We start from the raw sequence: 4046 nt of genomic DNA, 5'->3' as shown, positions 1-4046 counted from the left end.
CTCGGGTTCGCTGGCTGTTATTTCGGCCCAAACCGGCGATAAACAAGATCCTTGGGGCGCGACTGGGCCGATTTTTGGGCGCCGGCGCTAAAAAATGGCCTGGGGGGGGGGGCTGTTGGGGGCGCGGCTGGAGATGCTCTTAAAGATACTGGATGCTACAATGTCCTAAACAAAGGTCCTCCAGCACACCACTGCTCCACACACCACCTCCCGAAATCAGAATTCATTTATTTTCGATGTTATTATTACCCCAGAAAAAGTGAGGCATGATCCCTGGTCCTTACATTGGATAAGGCACATGGTGGAAAAATAAACAAAATTGGAATCCATATGTTGCCGACCGGTGGTAGGAAAATGGATCTATCCCGAAAATGAAGAGAAATCTCGTTTTGGCAATTAGCCATTCCAACAATACAATGGCAGTTAGCAAATAATGATAGTGATATTATATGTTAGAGATAGTCTGGGATTCGTGTTTGTGGTACACCATATATACCACCTGTAAGTACTCGTGTTTGTGGTATACCATATATACCCCCTGTACATGTACTTGGCCTAGAGAGCATGGGAATACACAAGTTGCTATTCCACATAGTATCAAGGTTTCGATCATCATGTTCAGTTCCATAAATACTGCATAGAATACGTACACTAGTCCATACATTCCATAAATAGTATTACTCCATGTGCATTACGCTCTAATTTTAGCATTATGCCTCACTACTAGCACCACATAGCTTAAAAGTACGGGCAAGTATTTCAGGTATAAAACATGCAGTTGAACTACTGAGTTAAATTGGAATATACCAACTTTTACCTTTCGGCAAGACTTTGAGGCCTTCATAGTTTCAAGAGCTTCATCAGTGTCAATGCTGCGATGAAGAATATGTACCTTGAAAATTGAACAACCAGACAACACATCCCATTGCTGCTCCAATGCATAGTATGTAGGAAGAAAAACCAAAATACCCTTTCCAGTGTCTTGTTCATTTTCATGTATGTGCAACAATAACTTGTTGATAAGTTGATACACGTCAGGACTAAGATAAGCTTCTGCCTTGCAATCTAGTCCAGGGCAATACTTCGTCCGGGGTGATTCAGTTTCAGAATCCATCTTCAGAATATCAACAATCTGAACAGCATTCCATTGTTATCAGGTGATAAGCAATAGTAAGGGAGCAAAGTAGAAGGTGTTAACCTAACATATTGATTGTGTAAAAAATTGACGAAGAAACATGGACCAGGATAAGTACTCCTCCGTCCCAAAATAAGTGTCTCAACTTCGGTACAACTTTAGTTGAGACACTTATTTTGGGACGAGGGAGTAACTAATATCTAATTATTATTTTTTGACCAAATATATATTAGTAGTTTTTTCTATTACTGACAGCATTAATAATTACTATAATAGAAACAATAACAGTAATGAAGTTGGCGTGTTATGGTGCGAAAATAAAATATGTGAAAATGACCAAGTAATATATCAGAATGTTAAATCCGTTGTAAAATATATGAACAAGCAAATACAAAATAAACTACAGCATGTTTGGTACTCAGATATTGTTAAAATTAGAAGGTACATCATGCAACTTGGAATATATTAGACAGTGAACAAGGATAATTCACTTCATTTTGGAGCAAGAATCAATACACACCTGCTCAAGATATTGGACTTTTCTCTGGAAGTTAGAGCATGAACTGCTCGGGATGGTAATCAGTTCAACCTTTCCAATATCTTTAAAGTACTCAACATATTGTGTGCTATCAATGGTAGCAGACATCAATACTAGCCTATGTGAAGAGTGGCACGACATGCATTAGCAATCAGCAGGAAGGAGTTGAGATCATTTCTATGGTAGACAGAAACCATCAATATGAAAAATAAAAAAACTGAATAGAATACACTGATGCTTGTTACCAGAGTACATACCTTGAGTCATTCGTCGCCATCATAAACTGCTTGACATAAGCAAGGACAAGATCAGATTCCACAGACCTTTCATGAATCTCATCAAGAATGATAACCTTATATTGCAATGCAGCAAAGCTCTTATGACGCATTTGCTCCAACACAACACCAGCTGTTTTGAAGACAATTTTTGACCTGATTCATGCATCAAACAAGACTGAATGTCAATACCATAGCAGTGCAGCCCAAACAATTTACAACAAAATTGTCAAGTGGGTAAGAATGGATCATGAGGTTCAGATGGATAAGATACTTGAAATAAAGCAGAAGGCTATATGTTGGAAATTTGGAGTCAAAGAAGCTAAAGTAGAGATTAAGCTGCCAATATGGTGATATTCCCTACATCACTGAACTGCATGCTAACTAACCAGATCATCTCCTACCTCAGCAGTATAATGGAGATGAAACTGACATTATATTTCATTCTAGGCAAGGATGACACTCCAAACTGACAGGTGCTAAAAGCCTAAAAGATAAGAAGCAATATATTTTATTTGTATATGCATATGCATTATTAGTTTTGAAATAATCAGTAGTAGTATTGAATTGCCAATATAATGTAAACGCAAAATCGAACAGAATCATTAATGCATGTAGATAACTGGATATAGATATGAATGTTAAAACATGTCTGCATGACTAGTATCAAAAGTGCATGCCACAAGTCATATATTTAAGTGGGATAACAAAAATTAATGAACAACAAGGATTCAAGAAATACAGGTGTATAGCATGATTTTCCATATATTTTTTTCAAACAAGGTGATTTTCCATTTTCAGCTGCCATGGGTCAACCTACCCCGAGTAATCTATACTGCCTGCAGTTCAGTTTGGAAGATATAGTCATACTGATTTCTTTAAGGCTCCTAAGCACTCTATGTCCATTTTCACAAAAATCGTAGCACCAAAGCCCAAAGGTCGTATGTGGAGTAGTTCCAATCCTTCAAGTATACTTGATGTGGCTGCCTAAGCTACGGTAGTCTGCACAATAATGTCTGTCGAGATCAACACAGAACTAGAAGGAATATTCTAATGAATGCACTACCTAGAGTGGCCTATATGATGGGGCCACTGATTCACAAGGAAGGAAGTTACCTTGTCGAGATGAGATTGCTCATATTCGAGTGGCCTATATGATATCCAACCTCTTCTCCTAGCTCCCAATCGCGAGAATGAGCCACCATTTGAGCAAGGGCCACCACCGCAAACCTCCTAGGCAGTGTGCACATAATGGGATCCAGATTTTCTTCTAGGAGGAATTGGGGAATCATGGAGCTCTTTCCTACAACGAGATAAACAAGGGGACCATATACATTATCAGTACAAAAGAAGGCCTAAATTTACATCTGAGCGCAGGACAGAATATGTCAAATTTAGACTGAACGTGCTGGTGTAAACAGAGCAATCGGAGTCTTGGCATCACGTGAAGGAAGCCACATGGATGGAATCAGCACCATAAAATGGAAGCGACGAATGTAGCTGAGTGTAGCACGAAATCTACAACAAGCGGACGCAACAAGCAATTAACAAATCTGAACTGAACCCCACACGTACTAGCACCAGAGAAATCAAAATAAGAAGAAAAAACGGAAATCCGAGGCAAATTCGTAGAAGAGACAAATATAGCACCATCCCGCCCCAAAATCGCTGCCGTCTTTATCATCCACTTCCCCTAAAACCTGTGAAGGGGACAACGGACCCCGTGGCCAAGGTTTCAGTCGCTCAGGAGTTGTTCCCACAATCCAGCCGAAACTCTGCTCCAAGACGGCAAGACACTCACGTGCTAGCGCCAGAGGAAATCAAAATTCAAAATACGAAGAAAAGGGGAATCCGAAACAAGTTTGTACTAGAAGAATAAGGGGTCGCTCTAGAACGAGAAAAATGCAGCACCATCCTGGCTCCAAACCCCTGCTGTGTTCATCCTCCACCATCCGGGTCCCCACTAAAACCTGCGAAGAGAACAAGGTCTCCGAGGGCCGAGGCCAAGGTTTCAATCGAAGTTGCAACCCCGCTCCGGAGTTGCTCCCAGTCCCTCGGAAACTCTGCTCCGAATTCCGAAACCCTCAATGCCGCCACG

General features: G+C 40.5%; 1 protein-coding gene across 1 annotated transcript in view; it reads right to left on the bottom strand.

Annotated features, from left to right (window-relative positions):
* The window catches only part of LOC123111351 (zinc finger CCCH domain-containing protein 4), a 16198-nt gene that overhangs the window by 11540 nt on the left and 612 nt on the right, over positions 1 to 4046 (bottom strand). Inside the window, exons 2-5 of the mRNA XM_044532129.1 lie at positions 3065 to 3251; positions 1931 to 2104; positions 1656 to 1791; positions 818 to 1132 (exon numbers count right to left, since the gene is read on the bottom strand). Coding sequence (XP_044388064.1) covers positions 818 to 1132; positions 1656 to 1791; positions 1931 to 2104; positions 3065 to 3251 — 812 coding nt within the window. The remainder of the gene's footprint in view (positions 1 to 817; positions 1133 to 1655; positions 1792 to 1930; positions 2105 to 3064; positions 3252 to 4046) is intronic.

This window comes from Triticum aestivum, chromosome 1B (assembly GCF_018294505.1).
Source record: "Triticum aestivum cultivar Chinese Spring chromosome 1B, IWGSC CS RefSeq v2.1, whole genome shotgun sequence".
In the NCBI taxonomy this organism is placed as follows: Eukaryota; Viridiplantae; Streptophyta; class Magnoliopsida; order Poales; family Poaceae; genus Triticum; species Triticum aestivum.
This window is presented reverse-complemented; position numbering and strand designations above follow the sequence as displayed.